The sequence below is a fragment of the Talpa occidentalis genome, unplaced genomic scaffold, assembly GCF_014898055.3.
Source record: "Talpa occidentalis isolate TD23 unplaced genomic scaffold, MPIMG_talOcc4v2.1 talOcc4.3, whole genome shotgun sequence".
Classification (NCBI taxonomy): domain Eukaryota; kingdom Metazoa; phylum Chordata; class Mammalia; order Eulipotyphla; family Talpidae; genus Talpa; species Talpa occidentalis.
The window spans coordinates 62946556-62972699 of record NW_023603184.1 but is presented as its reverse complement, the minus strand read 5'-3'; the positions used below and the strand labels follow the sequence as shown (position 1 = coordinate 62972699).

At 37.1% G+C, this 26144-nt stretch overlaps 1 protein-coding gene across 1 annotated transcript in view; it reads right to left on the bottom strand.

Annotated features, from left to right (window-relative positions):
• CLASP1 (cytoplasmic linker associated protein 1) overlaps positions 1-26144 on the bottom strand; it is a 255088-nt gene that overhangs the window by 133175 nt on the left and 95769 nt on the right. The window contains exon 8 of the mRNA XM_054699624.1: positions 11895-11962. Coding sequence (XP_054555599.1) covers positions 11895-11962 — 68 coding nt within the window. The remainder of the gene's footprint in view (positions 1-11894; positions 11963-26144) is intronic.

The window sequence follows — 26144 nt, the reverse complement described above, 5'->3', positions numbered from 1 at the left end:
CTGACCGGTGTTTGGCACTGTGTCCAGCCACTTAAAGAAATGTCCACAGCTTCTGATCACCTGGTACTGCCTCCTGGTGCTGTTGCCTCCAGCACTGTCCAGTCTGGCATGTGGTGCTGTCCAGTCCAGCCTTCAGACAGTTGCTGTGGGCTGCTGCAGTGTCACCTCAGCAACCCCACCTGTGAGCACCTTCATTTGCCACTATGAGCTGAATCCAGGCCCACTGCTTACCAGTGTGCCACCAGCTCCAGGCTCTCATCGGGGCATCACCATCTGGCTTGGAAGGTCTCTGTTTTGGAATACTGGACACAGTGGGCACAATCTGGGGTGAAAGGGCTGGCAACTTGTGGCCTTAGAAACTCTTCTCTTTTCCCCACCCCGCCACTTGTTAATAAAACCCCAATGCTGTTGCATGAGTGAGACCCCACAGTGACCTGTCAGTCTTCTTGGCCCTGTTTTAGTGACAGTCATCTGAGGAGTTATGAACCCTTTCCCCTAAATCACATACAGTGTTGTAAACCACTGTTGCCCCAATTAAAAAAAAAATACTTTTTTTAAAAAGAGCCTAAAACTTGGGTTATGGAGTTCTAATTCATGTTTTAATAATATCTCTTTAAATGCTTTCCATTTTTAATTATTCCCTATGGCAATTTTTAAAAATGGCACAATTTCACAACCAAAGGAACATAAAAAGCCAGTTTTATCCTAATAGTAGGGCAGAAGCAGGAGGCTGACAGCACAGCTTGCCTGAAGGAGGACTGGTCTGCGTCCAAGGCTCTGCCTCTCTCTGTAGCCACCACCCCAATAAGAGGAAACCTGAAATCTTCCTTGTCAATCCAAAGCTGCCCTGCCTAACTCAGGAGGTTGCCAAGAAGATGACAAAATAAAAACATGCAGGAAAGTGCTTTGAAATTACTAAAACACTCTACACACAATCACGGTATTACATTTTTCAGATTGTTAATGGGCCCTTTTATTGATGGACTGATAGAGGAACATTCAAATATGACACCACAAGGAGCTGCTTTTAATTCGTGTTTCCTGCTATGAATTAGAGTAAAAATTCTAAATGCTTGTAAACCTGAGTTCCAGGTAACAGTGACCAAGGAGGCAGGTGATTAGAAAGGAATTAGAGAAAGAGCTTATTTTAAACTCAGATCCTCCAGGTTTTCTCCATGGCCTTTAATATAAACAGTCAACTCCCATATTTACTTTGCCTGGTAGTTTAAAAAAACATACTCCAAATACAATAACTTAAGACAAATACTACTTTTAAGTAACACACTTTCAAATCCCCAAAAGAAGGGCTCTAAAAGAGGTCACTTCAGAACATTAATCATTTAATTCCCCTGCCCAGGTGTTGAGTTCCTGCAGCAGCTAATCTGAATAAAGAATTCTGTAATGAGGGATGATGAAATCAAAAGGAATACTATCAATGTAAACTCTAAATTCTCAATTTGAAAATCTAACAGAAATATGGCATTTTCCAGTGCACCCATTTTCAGTAAACTTTACCAAATGTGGTTTAAAAAGATGGATATACATGTCTTAATAATCCACTACAAAATAAAAACAGAACAAATGAACTGAATGTGTGTCAATTTCCCCAGAGTAACGACAAATGAACACTTGATACTGCGCACAATTTAACTCTCTAATACCCATCTTCAGTTGAAAGATTTAGAAATACCCTTTAAAATCAACAAATTAAAAGCCTGCCAGGAAGCCCTTCCCATAGGAAAGCAAGGCAGTGACACAAGTAGCTCCCATCACAACACTGCATTCGTCCTTCAAACACAAACCTTGTTCACATGGAGCTCTTTCAACATCATTTCTGCTGACCACAACTGCTGATCACAACTGGTGAAACCTCCATGGACAGACTGAAGGCTCATCAATAAGACTTGTAAACAACACTTCATCTTTCATTTCCAGTTCCATTTTAGCATTTTAAAAATGTAAATCTTTAAAAGGGAACGGAGAATTTTAAATAAGGATTCTCAAGACAGAAGCAGCGTCCCTGCACTGCTATGGCTTATGTGTGTTTTCCCTCTTATATCCTTTTCAGGAAACCTTAAGAGATTTCTAGCCAGCAAGATCCTTTTAAGACAGCCAGCTTATATTTATTAGCAAATATCTTCTAATTACAAAGGAGTTTATTTTCAAAAACATACATACTGTAAACACAGGAAGACAGAGAAAACTAAAAGCACATGAAACAAAGGCTGATGAAAACACAGTTAAGCTCACTCACTTACGCGCACTTTCCTCAAAGGTGAACATTCATGGAAACATCAGTGGTGTTCACAGTTTTCCCTGCCTGAACGCAAATAGTCATAGCAAATAATTTTCCTTAGTTTCAGCTACAATTTTTAGTTCTCACATCAATTATAAAATATCTTAAATAGTTTATTTTCTAGGTAAGCAGTCATAATTATACTTTCTAGAATAGATTAGATCAGCCTACCTTTGCCAGTAGTCATGGTTGTCAGTGATCTCAGTACAAATAAAAACACTGCTCTGAAAGCTATACCTACTCACAGCAACTTAAGCATCAGCAAACTCTCCACCCACATGACTTCTTTGGTGTGATCCAGCACCAATGACAACTGCCACCCTGTTCCAAAATAAAAGCCTAGAATATATAGAATAGTGATTTTTTTTTTAAGGGGGTTGGGTTTGAAGAGCTTTTTCCATCTGACTTTACTCATGTGAGAGAGCCTTCTTTAAAACTGTCATATAAAATTTTTGGAATTGTCTAAATTATCTAACCTTAGATAAGAATAATGCCAAAGAGCAATCTTATTCCCACATGGAAGATAAAGTACGCTCAGTCACAGCCAAAGCTGCTATCAGAAACAGTCTCTACCAGGCTATTTTAGGTGGTCTTAACAGCACAGCATGGTGCCAGCCTTCAACGCTGTAACATGGTCTCCTGCATCTGTGACTATGGAAACATTTTCAAAAGATTTTGAACTAGAATCCCAAACCTTGTAATATGCAGAGTCTATTGGGGTGGGGTGGGGGGCCAGGGGAGAAGACCTATTATTAGAACCTGGTTCATTTATTCACAATCATTGTTTGTAAAGACTAAGCAAGATAATAATGGCTTAGCTTCTTAGTAAAGGAAAGACAGTTCACTTTTCAGTGACTGTTCAGTCTTAGTACTAGGCAACTACTTAGACCTCACCTAGCAATTCTATTTGCTTTCAGCTTAAGCAGGTATCTCTCATTTCCAGCTTAGAAATGGTATCTGATATTTTTCATATTATAAAATTTTTTAGTAAAAATGCGTAAGGCAGGATGTGTATGGGCAGCAGCAGGACACCCTAGATACCCTAATGCATTAGGACCAATGATGTCTGGTTTATAGATAATAATCTATAAATACTGTGTCTTTATTTTGCAATTTTCATGGACTGTACCAACATGATATTTTCATCTTCCCCTCATAAACACATTAGCTTTACTTAAAAAACTCAAAAACATGCACATTTTTAACCAAATTAATGTCCATGGGCCTCACATCAATCAAAACCAATTAAATATCATTAAGTGGCTGCAGATAAAGGACATGACTAGTCTGTAATTACAGGCTCTTTCATGCTGAAAATCCAATTCTCCCCTGAGCATAAGCACATCTGCATGATTAGAAAAACCTACATAGAAAATAATTTGCTTTTTGAAACCCATGGAAGGCAAAACTATAATTTTTGCTTCAAGGGGTTTGCTAATTATATGGAGATGGGGGGAAAAAGAAAGAAAAAGAAACATCTATAAAACAACATATTTTTAACTCCATATTCTTGCCATTCAAAGCCAGAAGGCCTCTGGGTAACCTAGCAACACAAAAGAATCATACAGAGATGATGTGTTCAATTCGAGAGAGAATGCTCACTGACAACTGCTACTCAGCTGCTTTGTCACTGCTGTTTTAGTCACAATTTTTACACTTACAAAAAATCAAGCCCAAGGGTTTCATATAAATATAATCCATTAAACACCTTAGAACATAATTTGAACCTGACAAGAAACACAACCCAGGACGAAACACCATTTCTTCCCTAAGAGTTGTCATTATATTTTCTTCCAACTTAGCACAAATCCAGAGTTTTTATTTCTTACTCATAAGAGCACTGTTGTTGACAAATAACAAAAGAATAGACAACAGATGTCATCAAAATGTAAAGCTCTGAAAGACCAAAGAGTGAAAAAATAACTCATAAAATGGGGGTTGTGGGGGGACTGCAAATCACATATCCAGGGTTATAAAGCACGCACAATTCAGCAACAAAAAGACAAGTAACCCAGTTTTAAAATGGGCAAAGTATTCGCATAGAAATTTTTCCAAAGATGATCTAAAAATGGTCAACACAAATGAAAATATGTTCAACATCACTAGTTACTAGGGAAATGCAAATCAAAACCACAATGAGAAACCACTTCATACCCACTGGGATGACTATAAATTTAAAAATGGAAATTGTTTTTGTGGGGGGTTTTGTTGGACAAAATGTGGAAATATCAAACAGGGAAGCCACAGTGGAAGAGAGTATGGCAGTTCCTCATTAAGTCAAACATAATTACCATACGATCCAGCATCCTACCTGCAGGTATATAATCAAAAGAACCTAAAGCAGGTGTTCAAACAAAAGTGTTCATAGCAGCACCATTCTAATAGCCAAAGTGTAGAAATAATAATCACCAATAGATGAACAGATGCACAAAATGTGGTCTAACCTCACAATGGAGCCCCATTAGAGATGGAGTGATGGTGCATGCAACAGCGTGTATGAACCTTGAAAATATTAATGGTAGTGAAAGAAGACAGTCACAAAAGACCACACAGTAAGACTTCTTGGGAGAAATGTCACAATAGGCAAGTGTATGGATAAAAGAGGTGAGTGGTGGCTTTAGGGGAGGTCAGAGAGATGGAAAATAAGAGTGAAAGATCACAAATATAGTGGGAATGGTTTCACATTTATCTGTGAAGAAACTAACAATGAGTGAATTATACACTTTAATTGGGTGATGGTATGTTTTGTGAATCATAGCTCAATAAATCTGTCTTTTAAAAATAATTCTATTGTTAATTTAAAGAAAATTAATGTACATTCAATTTTATTTTGTTAAAAGATTTATTTATTTAAACATACAAGAACTGGGGTACAGGCCAGAGTGTGGGGGGGGGGAGAGGATTCACCAGAGACAGAGTGGGGAACAGAACAGGCAAACTGACTGAAATACACTGTGGAGGGGAGCAGCAGGCGAGACAGGAGAGGTCTGCTATGCCATTATGGGTAGCTCCCTGACTGGCCGGGGAACGAACTCGTGCTGCAGAGGCTGTGGATTGCTTCACAGTGCGGTGCTTAACCCCTTGCACCAGCAGGGAGGCCCTACATTCAATTTTAAATGCTCACCTTAAAATAACCCAAAACTCTAAAAAAATACAAGTATGACAGTTATTCTTAATAATGCTTTTATTTCAAAAGTGAATAGATACTTTAAGATGGAACAACTGGAGATAAAACCTATCCTTCTGAGCAACTCCACCCCCAGGTATTGTGCGAGGAGTTTTACACACAACCTCATTTACTTTGCACCGCTCTACAGGGTGGTCACTGTATCTTACATGGGGACAAACTGTGGCTCGCAGGAGTTAATCTGACAAAGTCACACAGCTAAATGACAGAGCAGAGAATTCTCTCCTAAGGAGAAAAGATGGCCACACTTACTTCCAAAGCAGTCCTATTTTAAATTCTCCCTGACACAGTTTGCCCTTTCCTGTGGGGGTGTAGACACCCACATGGCAAAAGTAACTATTACCACCATTACCAAACAGTTATCATTTGTTAAATGAATACTTGTCAATGACAAGCCACTGAATTTTCCACAACTGGGTGTATGAACAACATTGAAAGACATTAACAGATACTTTCTGGGGTTATCACAGTGCTAATAAATGAAGCAGCCTTCAACTCATCAGAACCCCTGTCCCGAAGGATATTTGGGAACCCGGAAACCAGTCTCACGCTGCCATTCTCTTTGTGACTCAGTCCTTCCTCTGTTCCACCTCTCACTCCACATCCTATTGCTACATAAGTGCCCATGGGGAAAAAGCAGAAAACTAAAAGGGTCTGGGTAGCCCAGACATGGAGCGCTCACACGTGTACTCCATGGTACTGAGAGATGACAAAGAGGAGGATTGCAAAGAGCCATGGAGACATACTGCTGTTGTTGCCTCAGAGGTCCCATCCACACTGGTAACTTCGGAGATACTGCACTGGGCTGGAAAAGGGGGTGCACTATTAGAGAACTATAGCAGGGATATAGATTGATGCTTACTGGTAAGATTCCGAAGCCTCCCCAAAACAGAACAACTGGAGCCTGAACTGGTGAGAAGAGCCAGGTTGGATCACCTGTGTCTCCTCACAGAAGATGCTCTCATTTCTAGCTTGAGGTTGTGATATTTGAAACCCCAGCCTCACCCCTACACAGGACCAAAACCAAGACAACTAAATACTCTCACTGGCCAGAGCTCAAGCACCTGGAACTTAGTAATAGTAGCAAGTGCCCCAAAATAAGGCTCCATTCTGGAAAAGCAAAGAAAGTAATTCCTGGTTTGTGGTTCTGGCTGAACTGTCATCCTGACCTCGCTCTACATGATGCTCAACCACAGCCTGGAGGACGAAGCCAGCAAGAAACATTAAGGAGCTAGCCTAGGAGAGCGGATCACTGTGGATCTCCAACACAAAATTCAACAGTATTTTTATAGGCCCCTACTGAATAATCCAAAAATGAGATTAAGGAAATAATTCCATATACAAAATAACCAAAAATCTTGCGCAAATAAATTTAATAAATTTAGTGCAAGATTTGTACACTGAAACTACAAAACACTGCTGAAAGACCTAAGTTGAAAGGGGGTTGTATGTTAAAAAATTGAGAGACTTAATATAGTTGACACAGTAATACTCCTCAAACTGATAAACAGATTCAATCCCTATCAAATTTGCAGTTGCTCCTTTTTGCAAACATTGACATTTTACAAAAATTGATCCCATGATTTTTACGGAGATGTACCCAGGATAGCCAAGTCAATCTTGAAAAGAACTGAGACTCTAACTTCTGAATATCAAATCATACTACAAAAAACTTATCATCAACACTGAGTGGTACTGGCATAAGAATAAACACATTAACCCAGGGTATAGATCTTATAGTCCAGAAACAAATCCACACACTTATCGGCTGATTTTTGAGAAAAATGCCAAGACAATCCAATGGAGGAAAGAATAGTCTTTGCTACATACAGTGCCTTGAAAACTAGATAGCCACATGTAAAACAACAGAGTTGGATATCTACCTCTAGCCACCTACAAAAATTAACTCAAAATGTATCAAATGGATGGAAACCAGACTCTTGGTAAAGATCATATTGTAGTATATACAGATGTCAAATTTTAATATTGTACAATTTGAATCTGCATAATGTTGTGTGTGTTTTGTTTTGTTTTTAAGATTTATTTATTTATTTATTTATACAAGCACTGGGTACAGTCAGAGGCACGGGAGGATGAGAGAATTCACCAGAGCCAGAGCGGAGAATAGAACAGGCAGAGTGACAAAGTACACTGCTGAGGGGAGCAGCGGGCAGCAGGAGAGGTCTGCACGCCTTATGGGACCCTCACCCGGTGGCCGGGGATCGAACCGGCGCTGCAGAGGCTGCGGGCAGCTTCGCAACCCAGCCTTCAACTGCTGCGCCACCAGGGAGGCCCTGCATAATGTTTTAGACCAGTAGTACTTAAAAAAAAAGGACACAAATGTAAGCTCTTTAAACAATACAGCTCTTAGAAGAAAATACAGGTGTAACTTTTCATGACCTCAAAGTGGCGAGACCATATCTAAATTTCTTAGATATGGCAGTATAAGCACAAATAATAAAAGAAAAAAACAGATAAACTGTACTACATCAAAATTTAAAACTTTTCTGCTATCAACAACAGCAATATGAAAGTGAAATAAAAGCCCGGAGATGGGAGAAAATATTTTTAAATCATGTAATGATAAAAGACTTTCATCCAGAATATATAAAAAATTCTTATAACTCAACAATAAACAATTAACCACATTAGAAAATTGGGAAAGAATTTGAATAGACATTTCTCCAAAAAGATATATAAATGGCCCATAAGCACGTGAAAGATGTTCAATATCATTATTCATTAGGGACCACAAATCAAAATTGCAATGAGATACCACTTTTCACCCACTAGAATGACTAAGATGAACAATAAATTTATTCACATCTACATTAAAACTTTTTAAAGTCTCATGTGCTGTTGGTGAGAATATAAAATGATGCAGGTATTTTTTATAATAATGCAGCAGTAACTCAAAAGATTAAGCAAAAAGTTACCACTGACCTCACAATTCCACTGCAAGGTATATACACAAGAAATAAAAACAAATGTCCACATAAACATTTTTACACAAATATTCACAGCAGCAGTCATCACAACAATCAAAACTAATGAGTGGGTAAATATCATGTGGTATACTCTATATAATGAAATATTATTCAGTCATTAAAAGGGATAAAGTACACATACTTGCTACCATGTGGATGACCCTTGATAATATTATGCTAAGAGAAAGAAATCATAAACAAAAAGCCATATGTTGTATAATTGCAGGAACAGAGAGTATGTTGTCAGGGATTAGGATAAGAAGGAAATGGGGAGTGAATGTTAATGGATATACCAGTTTTCTTGAGGATGATAAAAATAATCTGGACTTACAGAATGGTGGTAATTGCACAATCTTGTGAATATATGAAAAACCTCTGACTTAAACACTTAAAAAATAACTTTTTGTAAGTGAATTATATCTCACTATTTAGAATATGTGGTGGCTTCCTGCCCCCAAAATTCCAACACCCCTTTGTGATAAGAAAAACAAACAAAAATACTAAGAAAAAACAGAAATAGATGAGAACTATACTATCTTGCTAAAGAACAACTAAACAAAGAGTTTAGTTAAACTTAGTAGTGAAGACAGGACCAGATAAGAATGTCTGCTCTTGCTATCTTCTAAGTTTACACAGTGGTGGAAGTTCTAACGAGTGCAATAGGGAAAGGAAAAGAAAAAAAAAGTATGCAGTTCTGAGAAAGATAAAGCTATTCCTATTGGCACATGATGTAACTGTCTGCAGAAAATCCCAAGGAATCTACAAAAGCTCCTAGAATTAATAAGGAAATTTAGAAAGTTTACAGTTTAACCTGTATAAAGACCAAGCTGGAGGAAGAAGAGAGAGGGTAGATAGGTTGAGAAAAGATGAGTAGTCCAGAAGCGTTCAAAGAATGTTTACACTGGAAATCATGGGGGGTTGAGGGGAGCAATTAGACTGGTTTTATTCCACTTCTACTGCAGTTTCTCTGTGCCATGGAAAAAATTCAGTGACTAGCAAAGAAGGAAGTTAGGTGATTTGTATTTTGACAGCTATGGAAAAATTGTACTGGTCTTTCAAAGTTACTGTAAAGTGACCAATATTATTTGGGTTAGAAGTTCTTAAATTTTTAATATGTCTTTAGATTATTCTATATTTACTAACAATTTCTATAGTATTACTGCATAGATATAGTAAAAAGCTGAAATTATAAGCCTGTAAATTTTAGTTGAGGCTTCCTTACCATTTTACTATTTCAACAAAGATGTCTGAAAGAACAGCTTTCCTCCTCAACCCTACCTCTTTATCACAAATACATACATACATACATACATACATACATACATAACACATATACCGACATACGCAAAAGTGAGGAAATTTGGGTGATGTTTATACCTAAACATTTAGAATAAAATGTGGTGCATCCAATGCCACAGCATTTTAATATTATTGATGATCAAATTATATTTTTTCATGATCACTGAATGTCAGAGTGTATACATATATACCTTCTATGCAAGGCCTTCAACATTAGATATGGTCCTTCTCTGAAGGTCAGCATTAACTTGAGGTTCTGTTTCAGAGTTACAGTACAGTCTTTAAAGCACAAACCTAATGTTCTAACATTATCTCCTTGGCCCAGTACATTGTATCCTAGTGCCAACAATTTTTAAACTGGGAAACAACACAAATTACCCAAACACACACACTCAAAAGTAACAGCATATGTTTAGAATGGACTGGGGCGCTCTGCCCACGCTCATGGTCAACCCCACTCAACACTGGAGCACAACTCCAAGGCCATAGTTGTGGTCCCAGCTGTACCAATGATGCACTTTCAAAAGCATATATAAAAGTATACATTAAAGTAGTGAGGGAATTACAGAAATTATTCAATGGTTAAAATTAGATATAAATTATATAGTCACAGGAAAATGAATTACAAGAGAATATGAAATCTGATTTGGTGGTAGTGGCTGAATCCAAAAATATTATTCACTTTTTCTTTTAATATCATGTTTTTACAAACATGAAAAAGAAATAGAAGAAGAATACAGAGGATTAATGATGGCATTTTAGAACACGTCAAGCATTTTATAAAAGCATCCTCTCTAAAGTCAAATTCCTTACTGATGATGGTAGCAATACAGCAGTGTGTGTGCCCAAAGATCTGGACTTTGTCCCTGCTCTGCCCTTATGTACGTACTAAATCACTTTAGGGGAAATCATTCACTTAAATATTTTTACTCAAAATATTCCAATTACGAAAGGTATGCTAAGATATAAGATCCTTAGCAATTCTAAAATAGCTATTACATAATGAGGTATCCAGAATTAGAAAAATTGTTGGCAATTGACTATTGGATGACTTGATTCATACGGTATACACTCTTTTCTTTCCCTGCTAGAGTCCCAAGAACTACCCACTTGTCCTCAAATAGCATCACTAAGTAAAATGAAAGGAAGCAACACAGAAAGATGGTAAATCACAATTCAAGTGCCAATTGCTATTTTGCTTATTTTAAAATATTTATTGCATTCCTACTACATGCCAGGGACTCTTTGAAGCACTTGAAGTAAAGCGAATAAAACAAAAGTCTTGCCCTCATGAATAAACACAAAAAATATTTTGTAGTGATATGTGCTAAAAAGGGAAATCAAGCCAGATGAAGGCACACAGAATGAATTCCCTTGGAACGCTGGATGAGTACTGCATGGCCTTTGTAATCCAGCAGTCAAAATCTAGATGGAATGGGAAAAAGGGACATAAAGATACTTGGGAACAGTATTTCAAGCAGAAAGAATCATAAGCACAAAGATTCTGAAGCAGGAGAAGCTAAGAATGTTCAAAATTATCAAGAAGACCAATGAGAGTGGACCCCAGAGAACTTTGGGAAAAAGCAATCCTAGAAGACATCAGAATGGTGGTCAGCTGAGATATTGCAGGACCTGGGGGGCCACAGAATTGCCTGGATCTCTGTGTGGTGGGAAACCACCTCTGGATTCTGAACAGGGATTAACTTCACTTGCGCTACATTCTCAAAGGATCATTCTCATCGCTCTGTGAAAAGTAGACTTTATGTATCTGGGAGAAAGGAAAGGCAAGGAAACTGGTTTAGAGGACACCATGACAGCACAGGTAAAATACCAACATGGTCTGCACTCGGAAGAGGGCAGCAGTGGCAGTAAGAATGACCAGGATTCTATCTGTATTTTTAAAAGTAAAGTCAACACAAGATCAGCTAATGGATTCAATGTAAGTTACGAAAGAAAGTCAATGATGACGCTCTATGTTCTGGCATGAGGAAGTGGGTAAATGAGGTTAAGGGTGAAGACCTACACACTTTACAAAAATATCAAATTCAGCCATTCAGAAAGTACATAGGCATGACTGTCACAAAACTGAAAAGGTAAAAATAGAGGGATTACTTTCTCTACTCACCATTTGCAGATTGTATCATGTTCCCAGATTTTTGTACTTCATCAAATTTTGTAAATATTACATTCAACCTGTATTAAAAATACATATAAATTATTATCCATTGTTGTTTACAGTCACTTACATTAAAACACTAATGTGAACTTGAGTCTCACCTCCCCACCAAAATAAATTCAGTGATATAAGTCCACCTAAAGATAAAAATAGTAATTACATTAATAACACTAACCATGGCCAACAATAACTGAACTTTTACTACGAACCAAGCACTGACCTAAAGGCTTGATCTCAAAGATCTTATTTCATCTCAACAGCCTTCTAAGGAAGTCTCATGCCCATTTTAGATGAGAAAATCAAGACCTCGTAACTTCATTAAGATTAACCAACACAGTTAAATTGTTAGCTAGGGTGACAATGCCAGCCCTGAGAGCAAGAATACAGAACGCTATATTAAACTCTCCATACTAAACATATACACTATGAAAAGTACAGACTTCCCCTATTTCTAAGCACAGACTAGATAGGATATTTTCAAAATGCTGTGGTATTAGAATACAAAGGCTTTTCTGGGACCTATGCTTAATTCAAAAGTGCTATAAATAATTTCTCTAGAAACAAATTTTGTGACTGAATAATCTTCAGCTTGAACAAATCTACATGACATTCATTTTCGATTAATGGGTCGTTTTCTCTTGACATTTAAATTGAAGCAAAACTCCTTAACCAGTCAAAATATTCCATCTTAGTGACACAAAAAGAGAGAGGAAAATTGGGAGTGAGGTAGTAAGGGAAAAAAAGGCTTTCCTGGGCAAAAATACAGATTCACTGCAATAGGTTGTAAAGGGTAAGATTCCAAAGCAATGCACTTCTCCAATCAAACCTAGGGTCCACTTCAAAGATCAGGTGAGATATTTTAGCACCAATACTATAAAGCAACCTGCCATACAAGTTCTAATGATTTCAACCTTGTTTTTCCAACCAGAAGAAAGCTTCCTGAGGAGAGACAGGAATTATATTCCTTTGATTTTCTGGATACCAAGCACTGTGTCATACAGGACAGTTACATCACTATGTGAGAGAGCAGAAGTCTAACCGTATTAAAGTTTTCCAGAAAACTTTAGCTATTTCATATATTCTGGTCTTAGTTTATTCACTGGTTTGAACACTGAGCTAGCTAGATGTGGAATGTATAAAGTTCCTACCCTCTACAGCTCTTTGTTTCTATGACATTCTATTCCACATAGAATGGTACATTCTAAGTAAAAGGGGACTCAAACACAACAGCAAATACAGTTAAAAACAAAGGGGATGACCTAGTCTGATATACAGCCTCTCCCCCTTCCTCTTTCATGGCAGCTGCCATAACCTTTGCAACCCATCTTTTCATTTAAGCCTAGAGATAGCTCAGAATCCTTCTAAAAACTGCTGTGGGCAGCAACTACCAGTTAATCAAATTTGGCATTCCATTAAAAATCTATTTGCCATTTCAGGACCAGGTATCAGTAAAACTATCACTCACTTTCAAATTCAGTGGTTACTAAAAATCTGGAAAGATGTCTTAGAGTCAATTTCTTAGGATGTTCCCATCACCGTCCCTTTTATAAGTAACAAAGATCTTCAATGGCTTGACAGGCCCATAAATAATTTCACTGTACAGGTTGCCAAGGCATGCCCTGACCCAAGTTACTACTTTATTGCATCATAACCACACCCTCTGACATGAGCATGCCTGCACCCTCCCAAGTTAAGGCCAACCTCTCTCTAGTCTGGCTGTTTCTGAAATTGCTGGTAGGGTGCAAGTATTCCTTCCATTCCTGGGAAGGTGTTTGCCATTAGCAATGACAACAGTGGGGAACTATCTGGTAGATTATCTATATGGGGGAATGTCTGCTCACTGTGGCCACATTACCACAACTGACAGGCCCAAATAACTAGGAATGAGAACATTAAAAAAAAATCTGTCATTGGCACCTGCACCTTAATTCAGAATTCTCTCAGAGGTGTGCCTTTCCCACTGCTTTTATATTCCTGTCTCATCGTTCTCTCATTCTCTGACAACAATACCTGTAACAATGGATCCTATTAAGGTAGCCACCTTCAGAGATCAGTAACCTGCTGTATGACGGTCTAACATCAACAACATACTCCTCATGAACAGCTTTTGTCTACTGATTCTAAGCACAGCAATGTAAAATACCTCTCTCTGGAGCTATCAACTTGTACAAGTGTAAAAGGGTGAGGCCTATACATTCAAGGACAGTGAGCACATAACTAGTGATCACCCTCTGAAGTCACTGACTTTTTCCCACTTTCTTATCTTAACTTTTTGGATCTTAAATTTGAAAGTTCTTTCATAGTTTGACAAATTACTAATACCTCTTCCCCAGTTTTTCTGATTTTCAATTTTATACTCAACTCTGTGAGCCAACTGATGTTTATTTTACTGTAAGATTAAGATCAAATTATCTTTTCCTACAATGTTTTATAATATAAATTAAAATAATTTCCTGGAAGCAATACTAGTAATCTCAAGCCCCACACATACAATCAGAATTCTTAATTAGCATCTCAGTCCACTACTCTTTCTTGTTAAACTTGGTTGCTTTATTTTTCATATTAATGTTCACAAATAACTTCACAATGTCTGCCCTCCCTCTGTTGATCATTATGATAAGAAAATGAAAATTTTATCATAGTAATTGAAGACAGTCAAAAACAAAGGGTAATTACAAATTTCTTCAACCAAAAACACTGTGCAAAATACATACCTGATAACACATCTGAATTTATCTATCCTAAAAATTAAACTTTAAGCAACTTTTAAAAAACACATTTAAAAGCCTACCAAAAAAATGCTGATGGCAAGCTACAAACAGCTTTAAATGTTGAATATAATTTGGGGAAAGGGAGAAGAATTTCCCTGTTGAACCTACATTCAAATACACCTAACAGTAAAACTTCTCTAGTACAATGAATTTTGATAAACAATTCCTCTGCCTCAAAGGTAGTTTCTCAAGTTTTATTTTTAAACTTGTGATCATGTGTTAGTCCTCTACTCATTACGAGCAGACAACCAAGGATTATAATACATATGAACAAACTTCCTAACATAAAAAAGAGAGACCAAAATAAACACATACTTCAAAATCCCAATTTAGAGGAAAGAAGAGACTACAAAGTTTTAAAAATATCATTACTATGTCCAAAGAGCTAAGAAAATTACTGCAACTGTAAAAGTAAATGGCACCCTTCAAGATGGCCAAATAAGGATCTCTGAAAATCCGTTTCTCCAAAGAAACAAAATCTGTCAAAATCAACTTTTTCAAAATCCTGGAAACTAGGTTTACAATAACCTGAAAAGCCTTCTCCAGAAAAACCGCTTGATCTTGATTTGATTTGCTCCATCCTATTTCTATCTCTGACTTATCAGCTGAAAACCAACAGCCTCAAAATCATGGCACTTTGAAAACTACCAGCAGTCTTGCAGTCACTGGAAAAAGCTGGACAAATCTGAAATTCCAGAAAATCCTCATTCCCTGAGAATTGTCATTATCACAGCTGTCTGGCATAACCCTGGAAATCCCATTCACAGGTTTATCTTTATTTGAGCTGATTCAGAGTATTCTCAGTGTATGACTCTCTCTCTTGAGGTCATGATCAAAATGAATCAGCAAAAAGTGTTCAACATGCAGCTACCTGAGATGGCAATTAACTACTGGGACAAAGAAACTGACAAAAAGCTTACAAGGAAAACCTGGAAAATCAAATGTCCAGAGAACTTTGAAAAGCCCTGACATATTCTTGGGACTCTAAAAGGCTGTTATATGTGCCCAGGAAATATTCAAGAAGACACAATGTTGACCTCTGGCTGACCTTCAGGTTCTGCAGAGCAGGCAGTAAGTGGAAGACAGTATATATAAAGGACAGGACAGAACACTGAACATATGCACAGTTTTTCAGCTAAGGCTGGGAGAACAACTGAAGACATTTAAAGAAATTTGTCAATCATTAGCTGACCACCAAACTAAAACCAGTCACACAAAACAAAAATAATGATTATGAACAAGGTACAAATTCATTGTACTAAATGGGACATTAACAACAAAAAATCTGGGAAGGGGAAGAATAATGTGATTTCCAGAGTTGCCACAATGTACCATTTTAAATCAGTTTCAACCAAAAAAACATATATGTAAAGAAACAAGAAACTATGCCGGGGAAATAACCAGTCAACAGACACTACACTTACAGGAAGCTGGACTTACTAAGTGAAGTTGAAGTCAGCTATTACAAATATATGGAAAGAACTAAAGGAAACTATTTCTAAAGAATTAAAGGAAAGTCTAAGAATGCTGTCTCGGTCTCCCTGGTGGCGCAAGGGACTGTGATACAACATATCTCAACATACAACATATCTGCAGTCACTGCAGCACGAGTTCGATCCCTGCCAGGGAGCTACATGGTGCAGCAGACCTCTCCTGACTCACCCGCTGCTCCCCTCAGCAGTGCATTTAGGTCAATCGCCGGTTCTGTTCCCCACTCTGTCTGCACAAAAACTAAACTGAAAGTTCAGTAGCGGGGTTCAATAGTGAATTTGAGTTGGGAAAAGAGTCAGCAAACCTGAAGATGGGCCAAACCAACAACACCTGGTCTGATAAACAGAAGAGAAAAATGGTGAAAAGAGCCTTCAGATCTTCTTCAGTACTAGCAATGCAACATGTACACAATGGGAATTGCCAAGAAAGGAAAAAGAAAAAGGCACAAAAAGGACACATGCATGCAGAAATAATGGCCAAAAATTACCTAAATGAATATAAAACATTATTCTACATATTCAGGAAGCTCAACAAATTCCAAATAAGATAGAGTTCCTAACCAAAATATATGATAACCAAAATGTCAAAAGAAAAGACAAAGGGTCCTCAATAAGGATGATACATTTCTTGTAAAAATAAGAGGCCAATCATCATTGGGGTGATATACTAAAATCCTAAAATTTTAAATCTCCAACAAATTTGTTGCTATATCCAACAAAATTATCCTCCAAATATGGAGAGAATCCTCTCCAGACCAATCTTTACATCAGTCCATACAACCAATATAATAAAGTAGAGATGGGGTGGGAAGATACTGAAAGTAAAAATGAAGGTGAATTTAAGGCATTACTAGATGAAGAAAATGTAAGAATCCTTCAGACTAAAATGATGTGCAGACACTACATAATAGCCCAACTTCATCTGAAGATATAAAGAATACCAGGAAAAGTAATTAAAAAGATAAATATGAAAGATATAGGTAAATACAAAAGCATACTATTGTTTCTAACTCTTTTTGTTCTACATGACTTCAGATGTATCTGCATAAACCAATAATTATAAAACGTACGTTGGCAGGCTCATAATGTACAATGATGCAATTTACATGACAATAACAGAAAAAGGGGACGGGAGAAAACAGCTATGTTGGGATAAAGTTAATACTGAGAATAAGGGTAATAATTTGAGCTAGACTGTAATAAATTATGATGTTAACTGAGATTCTCAGAGAATACCTAAGCAAAATAGTTCCCAAAAAGTAACAGTAAAAGAAAGAATAAGAAAGTTACAATGGCACACCAGAAAATACCTATTTAACACAAAATAGAGGAAAAAGTCATGTCATATACAAACACAAACAGCAAAACAGAAATGAATTTTACCCCAGCAATACATTACATATAGGTGAATTAAACAATCTAGTTAAAAGGAAAATATTGTCAGAATGACTAAACAAGACCCAACTATGTGCTATCTACAAGTCTGACTCTGGATACAAAGACACAAAAAATTGAAAGTAAAAGGATAGAAAAAGACACTGCATGGTAACAGTGCCCCAAAGAGAACTAGCTGGCTATACTATTATCAGACAGCATAAAATAAGACTTCAAGCTAAAAATTGCCACAAGGGACAAAAAAGGGATATTTTCCAAGGATAAAAGGCTCAGTGTATCATGATGACATGACAATTACATATACTTAAGAACAGAACCCCACAATACATGAAGCCAAAGTGAAAAAGTGACAGAATGCCAAAATAGGTAGCTCTGCATTACTAACTAGAAACTTCAATACCCCATGTTCAATAATGGACAATGGAATACTCATTCTTCTCCACTGCACATAGTACTTTCTCCCAGACAAACCACAAGTTACCACAAAACAAACCTCAGTAAATTTCAAAGGACTAAAACTATAAAATGTAAAAATTATGTTCTTGGTTGAAAGAGAATAAAATTGAAAACCAATGAAAAATGGGGGGAAATTTAACAAAACACTCTTAATCACAAACAAATGAAAGATAAAAGTAAAAGAGAAATTAGAAAATACCTTGAGAGGATTAAAAATGAAAAAAATAGCAAAACTTACAGAGAAATGCGTAATTGTAAATTCCTACATCAAAACAGAAGATCTCAAATCAATGTTTCAACATTAAAAAAACTGGGGGGAAAATTGAGCAAACCAAGCAAAAGTAAGGAAATAATAAAAATTAGAGCAGAAATATATGAAATAGGGAATAGAAAAAGACAAAAGACGAGAACTCAAAAGTTGAGTTCTTTAAAAAGATCAACAAATTTGAAAAACCTATACAACACTGACCAGAAAAGAAAATTAAATTAACAAAATTAAAAGGTGAAAGAAAGTACATTACTACTATCATTAGAGATAAGTATTACAAGGGACTGATGTTACAACTCTATTAAGTTAGATAACCTTGACAAAATGGACAAATTCCTAGACAGATACAAGTTACCAAAACCAACTCAAGAAAAGCCAAAATCTGACAGAGCAACAGCAAGTAAAGAAATTGAATTAAGTAATCAAAATGCATCCCACAAAACAACGTCCAGGTCCAGATGGCTTCACATTTGGTGATTTCTAACAAATATTTAAAGAAGTACTAGCACCAATTCTTCACAAACTCTACTAAAATACAGATGAGGGTTAACTATGGGTTGGGAAGCATAATTAAGTAATTCTCTTTGCTTTCCAGTTAGTTTTTCTATAAATCTTAAAACTCCCCCAAAAAAATCAATTATACAAAAAATATATAACCCTAAAAAACAGAAAAGGAAACACTTCCGAACTTCTTATATGAGGCTAGTATAACAAAACCAAAAAAAAAAGAACAGACCAACAATCCCTATGAATCCAGCAGCGTACAAAGAGCTATAGACCATGACCAAACGTGCTTTATCCCAGGAATGCCACCTTGATTTACTACCTTAAAATCAATTAATGTGATACAACATAGCAACACAATTTAAAAATAAATAATTATCTCTATAGATACAGAAAAAGTATTTGACAAAATTCAATGCCCTTTCATGATTAAAAAAAAAAAAACACTTAAAAACTAGTACTAGAACTATGTAAGCTCATGAAGTCATAAACACACACACACACACACACACACACACACAAAGAAGCCCATAGCTCACTATAATTAATGGTGAAATATTAAAAGCTTTCCTCCTAAGATAAGACATCGAAGGTCACTGTCCACTCTGACCACTTCTATTCAGAACCATAATGGAAGTTCTAGCTAAGGCTTTAAGAATAACAAATAAAAGGCATCCAGATTCGAAAGAAAGAACTATTTCTACTGGAAGATGACATATCTTGTACATAAAAATCAAGTCCACACCAAAACCATTAGAACTAGGGCATGGGGGTCTCCCTGGTGGCCTAAGGGTTAAGTCTCAGCACTATCATCTCTATGACCTGAGTTGGATCCTTTGCCAGGGAGCTAACCCACTGGTGCAGCAGACCTCTCCTGGCTCAGCCGCTGCTCCCTCAGCAATGTATTTCAGTCAATTTGCCAGTTCTGCTCCCCACTCTGTCTCTGGTGAATCCTCTCCCCTCCTGCACCTTTGGCCTATACACCCGTTCTTCTGCGCAAAAAAAAATAAATTAAAAAAAAAAAAAAAAGAACTAGGTTCCATTTCTTTTTTCTTTTCTTTTCTTTTCTTTTTTTTTTTTTGCGTAGAATAACTGGTCGGGGGGTGGGAATTTTACGGGGACGATAACCAAGATGCAAATGCATACACTGTACAAAAATGAAAAATGATGAAAAAATATATAAAATAAACAATTAAAAAAAGAAAACAGTCCAGATATTTTTAAAAAAAAAAATTTGGGGGGGGGAGAACTAGGGCATCTAAGGTTGCAGAATCTAAAACCAACATTGTATTATTTCTATACATTAGCAATGAACCATCTGAAATTGAAATCAAAAGGAAAAAACTCTGCTTATAATAGAATAGGAAGAAAAAACATTGAAATAAAAGTAACAAAGGAAATGCAAGCCCTGTCCACTGAGAACTACCAAACTATCATTAAAAAAATTGGAAAAGCACTCCATGTTCATAGATTAGAAAACTGAATATTATTAAGATGGTAACAGTCCCTAAACTCATCTACAGATTCAATTCCTACCAAAATCCCAGCTGTGCTTTTTTCTTTTTTTTAAGATGGGAACTTCTTTATTGAGTTACAATTGTCCTCTAAGGATATAGCAAATGATGTATCATTAAAACATTTGAATTTAATTATGAAACATGTTTCAATACTTAATCACCAGTTGCTTCTTTCTTTTTCCTGCAAATATTAACAAGTTCGTCCTAAAATTCATATGGACAAGGGGCCAAGAATAGTCAAACAAGGGCCTCCCCAGTGACGCAGCGGGTTGAGCACAGTGCTGTGAACTTCTCCACAGCCTCTGCAGCGCCAGTTCGATTCCCAGCTGGCCAGGGAGCTACCCACATGGCGCGGCAGACCTCTCCTGTCATGCTTGCTGCTCCCCTCAGCAGTGATTTTGGTCCATCTGCCTGTTCTGCTCCCCACTCTGCCTCTGGTGAATCCTCTCACCCTCCCATGCCTCTGGCCTGACCCCAGCTATTGTATAAATAAAAAATAAATCTTTTAAAAAAAAAAGTCAAACAATTTTAAAAAAAACAAACCTGGATTTCAAAATCAACTATAAAGCTACATGAATCAAGTCAGTGTGGTATAAGTAGAATAGGCATGCCAATAAATAAAAGTTTACAGAAAGAAATCATTACATTTATGGTTAATTAATTTTCAACAAAGATCCTATGAAAATTCTATAAGGATTCAAACCACAATAAGATACCCACTAGGATGGCTATTATCAAAACAAAATAATACCAAAAAAAAAAAAAAAAAAAAAAAAAACAACTGGCAGGAACACAAAATGGCATGGTACCTCTGGAAAACAGTGCTTAACACTGGGACTGAATTAGCACATGATCTAGCAGTTTTATTTCTGGGTATATAACCAAAAGAACTGAAGCAGTGAACTGAACATTTGCCTAACCATTTTCTTTTATTAGTCAGTTTTTACATAACTTTAGGGGTACATCTTTACCTCTCTCTATGTACACAGGCTTCACTCACCCTCTACCAAATCTCCTGTGCCAAAGACTATCCCTTTCTTTCCCCACCCTCTCCTCCTTCCTCCCTATTCTCTCTGGTAACCAGTGTTTTTTTTTTTTATAGAGTCTAAGAATTATTTCTGCTGCGCTTGCCGACATGTGTTTTGGTTATTTATATTTCACAAAAAGAAGTGATTCCACTGGCTACCTGTTTTTCACTTTCTGACTTATTTCACTTAATATAATCACCTCAAGATTCATCCATTTTGTCTTAAAAAGCAATATTTCATCTTTTCTTAGCAGAGTAGCATTCCAATGAGTATATATTCCACAATTTCATTATCCAGTTGTCTGTTACTGGGCAGTTAGGTTGGGATTCTATGACTTGGTGGTTGTGGCTAACGCTGCTATGAAGATTTTGTACTAGTTTTCATATTCTTTGGTTGTCGACCCATTTTCATAGCAGTATTAGTCACAACAGCCACATGTGGAAGCAAATCAGTGTCCATCAAGAGAGTAATAAAATGTGTGTGTGTGTGTGTGTAACAATTTTATTCAGCAATAAAAAGGAATGACTCAGGTTATAGTATGGTTTGATCTTGAAAACATTATGGTAAATTAAAGAAATCAAAGATTATTTTGTGTGAGTTTATTTGCAGGAAATGTCCCAAGTAGATAAGTCCATAGAAATAAAAAGACCAGTGGATGCCAGGGGTAAGAAGGGAGGAAGACGTGGGGAGTGACTGCTAATAGATACTGGGTTACTTTTGGGGTGATGAAATGCCCTAAAACAAGATAGTACTGAGGGCTGCAGAACTTTGTGAATATACTAAAAAGCACTCAACTGTTCATTTTAAAAGGTGAAATTATGAAGTCTATTTCAAGAAGCAAAAAAGGGAAATAATGCTATAAAAGGGAATATACAGTTAAAAAAAAAAAAAAGAAAGGAAAACTTTATAAGTCAAGTACCCAATAAAAGGGTTGGGAGATAAATTTGAGAAGTTCTTCCAGAAGACAGCTAAATTGTGAACCTATAAATGGGAGAGGAAAAAAAAAAAGAAAATCAAAAGACTTGTCCAAGCAGTCATAATGTATTTTTAGGAAAAACTTCCCAGATGAAACAAGAGGTTCCAGATTGAAAGGCCCTTCAAGAAATGAAAATAAATTCATGTAAGACCTATCATGTCAAAGTTTCAGAGAATCAGTTATCTACAAAGGATGACGAATCAGAATGACTTTGCATTTCCCAACAACCGCAATGACAGCCCAAACACAATGGGTCAGCAGTTTTAACATTCTGGATGAAAATGATTTCTAATCCAGATTTCTAAATCCTGACAAAATGTCAGTCTAGAGATAGAGATATTCTCAAACTCAAGAAAACGCTCCTTCTCTACCTCTGTTCTCAGAAAGCTACTGAAGGATACACAAGCTAAAATGAGAGAAAAAACTAAGAAAGATCCACCTGCAGACAAAGATAAAGTCCAGGAGGATGCTAAAGAGAGATGGCAGGAGGGTGTTAGAAGGCAGTGAAGGCAGCTAGTACAGACTAGAACAGGCTCAAGAGACTTACACAAACCAGCAGTACATAGGCAACACTATACATAAGTATGCAAATACATACAAAGCAAAGTAAGACAATTATTAACGTCAAAGATTATGGGGAAAAAAGTACTCAGTTCAACTACAATGAGCTGTGAATAGCAAACACAGTTCAAAATTTAAAAATGACTATATTTGGTGGATACAGAGATAGTAGGTACACCTGGGGAAATTTAGGAGAAAAGACAACGGAAATTCACCCTTCATAATGGAAAGTAAAATTTTTATAGTGACAAAAAAAATCAATGAAAATACTTAACAGCATATGGGATAAAGATTGATTTTTCAATGCATCTTATCAAGTCAACTATCTCTGTATAAATGACAAAAAAATAAAATATTAAAATGAGAGAGTACTTTCCTCATATGCTTCCACTTTGGTCCTCTGTTACACGAGAAATTTATTAAGCACATTAAATTTAAAAGTTTCAATTTGCCCCTTGACAAACAAGCATTTACACATCTACAGTCAACATTTATACCTTTTAAACAGGTTGATATAGCTGAATTATTATGAGATCTTTTCAAAACTGTCAAGAATCACAAGGTAAACTTGCCAAATAGTTACAATGCATCAATGGCATGTATCCGTTCTATCTATAAATTATCTTTAGGTTTAAAGCAGCTGCTCTTAAACAGCTTGGTTCCCAAATGATCCTAGAAATTTAACATCAGTGGCCTTTTTGCTAAAACTTTGCAATCCAAAATGTACATCATGAAAAATGTTTTCTGTGATACACAATGAGTTGTCGGTGAATGTCAAAACATGCTGAAGGTGTAAGTCTTCAAAAAGAAGCCATGAAGGTCACTAGAAGATGATCTAGTGACATGACACTGAGGTGGCAAGCAGGCATCACAGATACACAACTATGACCCCTTACAATGGCTCAAAGTTGTGTACTTACTTTCCAAATGTGCATGAACTGTGAAAACTATACATGCTAAATGTTTTAAGTGCAAATAGATGTTAAATCATAAATGTAAAATGACCAACTACTATGCTGCTGAAGCTTGCAGCTCAGCTAGGCCAAGAAGATGTGTGGGTGGAGAAAGCCTGTAACAAGATTTTGTAGCGTCTCCACTTTATGATCCGGCTCCATGTGATTTTAACCACCAGATGCAAGACTGAAATCACAACACATGACCCAAAAGAATAATTCCAGCTCTTCCGAAATGAAGCTGATGAATGCACAAGTCTCTTTTCCCAACTGTGAAATGGTCATAGAAAACTACTGGTCAAAGAAGGGGGTTACTCCTGTCATTTAAGGCATTTTAGCTGATATTACAATATTATTTTTCGTCGTGTATTTCTTAGAGATACAATTAATCTTGTCAAAGATAAAATTCACTCAACGAAAAAACTCTTAAGAGGACACTTTTATTCCAGGACTAAATCCAGGTTTCAGAGAGCATTAAGCAAATTCTACAATATTTTACCAGTATCATAGAATCTTGCTGAAATGAAAATTCTGTACTCACATGACAATCTACAATCACCAAAAGATCTATAATAATGTAACAGAATCTAGAATATTCAAGAATTCCACTTTGCCACTGAGAATCACATATAGTAGATACTGAATTTCCCCCAACAAAGGTGTGATTCTTTGAAAGTCTATTCCATTTGGACACATACTTGACAAAATTAGGTGGACAGTCTGAGACTGACCCTCATAGTGTTACACTGTGGGTAACTATCTTGTGATAAATATAAAGAAACTTGAAGTTCTGGCTCCTTTGACTAGAGTATAGTTTTAAGGAATGAACAGCCCAGCTCTCCAAGCATCATGTCTGCCAAAGCTTCGCAACAATGGTTGTAGAGGATTTGGGTCCATTTCTCTACACTCACTCACTCCATTGCTCTAAAATTGTTCAGGAGTTTAGGTAACATGAAATGGCAAAAATTCTCATTCCTATTTGCAGAGACCCAAACTTTGTAATAGTTTATTTTCAATACACTTTTTTTTTTTTTTTTTTTTAAGGAAGGTGGTACAGAAAGAACTGGGAACATTGCTGCAAGTCTAGAAGATTCTAAACCCAGCTCTAGCACCAACTGCCTCTGGTTCCTTACCCAATTCACCTTCTGTGTTGGGGGTTCCCAAGACCACCTCCCAGTTTAGTGATTCATTAGGAGAACTCACAGGACTCCATGTGTATTCACACTCACACGTATGACTATTAGAGCAAAAGAAAAATGTGCAAAGGGAAAAGGTGTGTGAGCTGAAGTCCAGAGGAAACCAGTTTCCTAGTTTCTCCTGGTGGAGTGGGGAGAGGTGGTGACAACACTGCCTACCAGGGAAGGTGGAGAAGTCTCAGTGTTCAGGATTTTACTGGGGATCCCCTCTGCTTCAACACCAAAATGCTAGACTCCCAGAGGAAAGCAAGACTTCAGCGTAACATCTGCATAGTGTGGCACACTGGGCCACTCTGAACTTACTCTTTGGGAGTGGTAGGAACCCTCCCCAAATTCAACTTCCCAGACACCACACCAGGGCCAAACCTGCAAGCAGGCCCGAGGACAGCTGTCTCGAACCTTCTGTATTAGCTCTTTTTGGTACTCACCTCTCTAGATCTCAGTTTCGTCATGTCATTTCCCCCAAGTGATTAGCTTGCTTCAAATATTACATAGGAATCCTACTGAGTGAGAGGGTCCATTCATGGCTGAGGGCTGTGAACTAAAGCGCATGGCCAGGGCATCCTTAGAGCAGGAGGTTTCACTGCTCAATATCTACTTGCACGACAGTGATGAGGACTTCATTATCAAAAGTCCTCTCCCTCCGGCCCTGCTCTGCACGCTTATCTGGACCCTCCAATTTTTCCTGAGAAAATGTTTAGTTACTTTTGCCTTTCTCCTAAGTGTTCAAGACCAGAAGGCTGAGGTTTATAAAACATAGGACTGAAAAAAAAAAACCACTCGGTTCTTAAAGAGTATCTCTTGTAAAACATGACAAGTAGTTTTATTCTCATCTGTCACGTGTACACAGCACAGGGGCCAAGGCGAAAGCAACACAGGGGTCGGCTATGACTCTTGACAATAAAAAGTTGCCTCACACACCTGCTCACCAAACCCCTATTACAGGGCCGGCTGCTGTGCTGCCCTACGAAGGGAGGTAAAGACCAAGGCTCCTGTGTATTTCAATCCTCCATCGCATATTTATTGTAGACACCCAACACTCTGGAAACTCTCCTGCGAAATGGGGTAGAGAAAATTACGAGGC